The following is a 1,005-nucleotide window of genomic DNA, read 5'->3' as shown; positions in this document are numbered from 1 at the left end:
GGGGCCCTCCCCCCGTGTCCACGCGAAGCCCATGGAGCAGCCCTGGAGGGAATCTCTCGGCCCCCGCCCCCCCCCGGAAAGAAGGACAGCGGCCTGCCCCCCCCGCCCCCCCTGCACAGGGGGAGGTGGGCCTTGGGAACTGACCTCTGGGTCCCTCCGGGCAGGTCTTGGCGCCGGTGGTGGAGAGCCATCCTTTCCCGCTGCACGTGGAGTTCGTCAACCCCCTGCCCCGGCCGGTGGGCGGCTGCGGCTTGCTCGTGGAAGGCGGCGGGCTGGTGAAGGGCCAGGCCTCGATCGAGTGAGTAGGGGGCCCTCTCCCTCCCAGTGGGTGCGGGGTGTGTGTGTGTGTGTGGCTTCTCCCTCTCTGCCCCCCCTCACCCTCCCGGCAGAGCGAATGGCCCCCGTTCTCCCGGGAGTGCAGGCGGGGAAAGGGGGGGGCCTCCCTGCAGCTTTGGAGCTGTTGCCGCCGGGTTGCCAACCTCCAGGTGGGGGCTGGCGATCTCCTGGGATTGCAAGTGATCTCCCAGCCACAGGGAGGGGTCTGGGGTCAACACAGGAGCCCAGTTGACGGGAGCTCTCCCTGGGCCAGCACAGCCGGATGCCGAGGGTGCCTGTATGCAAAGGCATGCGGTGGGGGGGGGGCACATCACTTGAGGACTCTAGTCTGGGAGAGCCGGGTTCGATTCCCCACTCCTCCTCATGCAGCCAGCTGGGTGGCCCTGGGTCGGTCAGTCGCAGTTCTCTCAGAGCTCTCTCAGCCCACCGTAAGCCTAGCTCGCCACCAAAGACCTAGAGCATCTGGCTGCCAGACAATCCTAGGATCTCCTGGCTGTACCACACACACTGCCATACGATGATGATGATGATGATGATTATAAAGGGGGGGTGGCATTTCAGAGGGAGGGGGTCATCCAGCCCAGCCTAAACGCCTGTCCTCAAGCAGCTTTCAGAGATCAATAAGAACGCCCCCCCCCCCTTTTTTAAAGCCCCCCCTGAAAAAAAAAA

The 1,005-nt window shown here is 64.9% G+C and overlaps 1 protein-coding gene across 1 annotated transcript in view; it reads left to right on the top strand.

The window, feature by feature from the left end:
* The window catches only part of LOC107108039 (protein-glutamine gamma-glutamyltransferase 5-like), a 28,931-nt gene that overhangs the window by 27,123 nt on the left and 803 nt on the right, over positions 1-1,005 (top strand). The window contains exon 16 of the mRNA XM_015408423.1: positions 165-298. Within this exon, the coding sequence (XP_015263909.1) occupies positions 165-298 (134 nt within the window). The remainder of the gene's footprint in view (positions 1-164; positions 299-1,005) is intronic.

This window comes from Gekko japonicus, unplaced genomic scaffold, assembly GCF_001447785.1.
Source record: "Gekko japonicus isolate JY-2015 unplaced genomic scaffold, Gekko_japonicus_V1.1 scaffold784, whole genome shotgun sequence".
NCBI classification, from domain to species: domain Eukaryota; kingdom Metazoa; phylum Chordata; class Lepidosauria; order Squamata; family Gekkonidae; genus Gekko; species Gekko japonicus.
The sequence above is the reverse complement of the archived record's forward strand: the minus strand, read 5'-3'. Positions and strand labels throughout refer to the sequence as shown.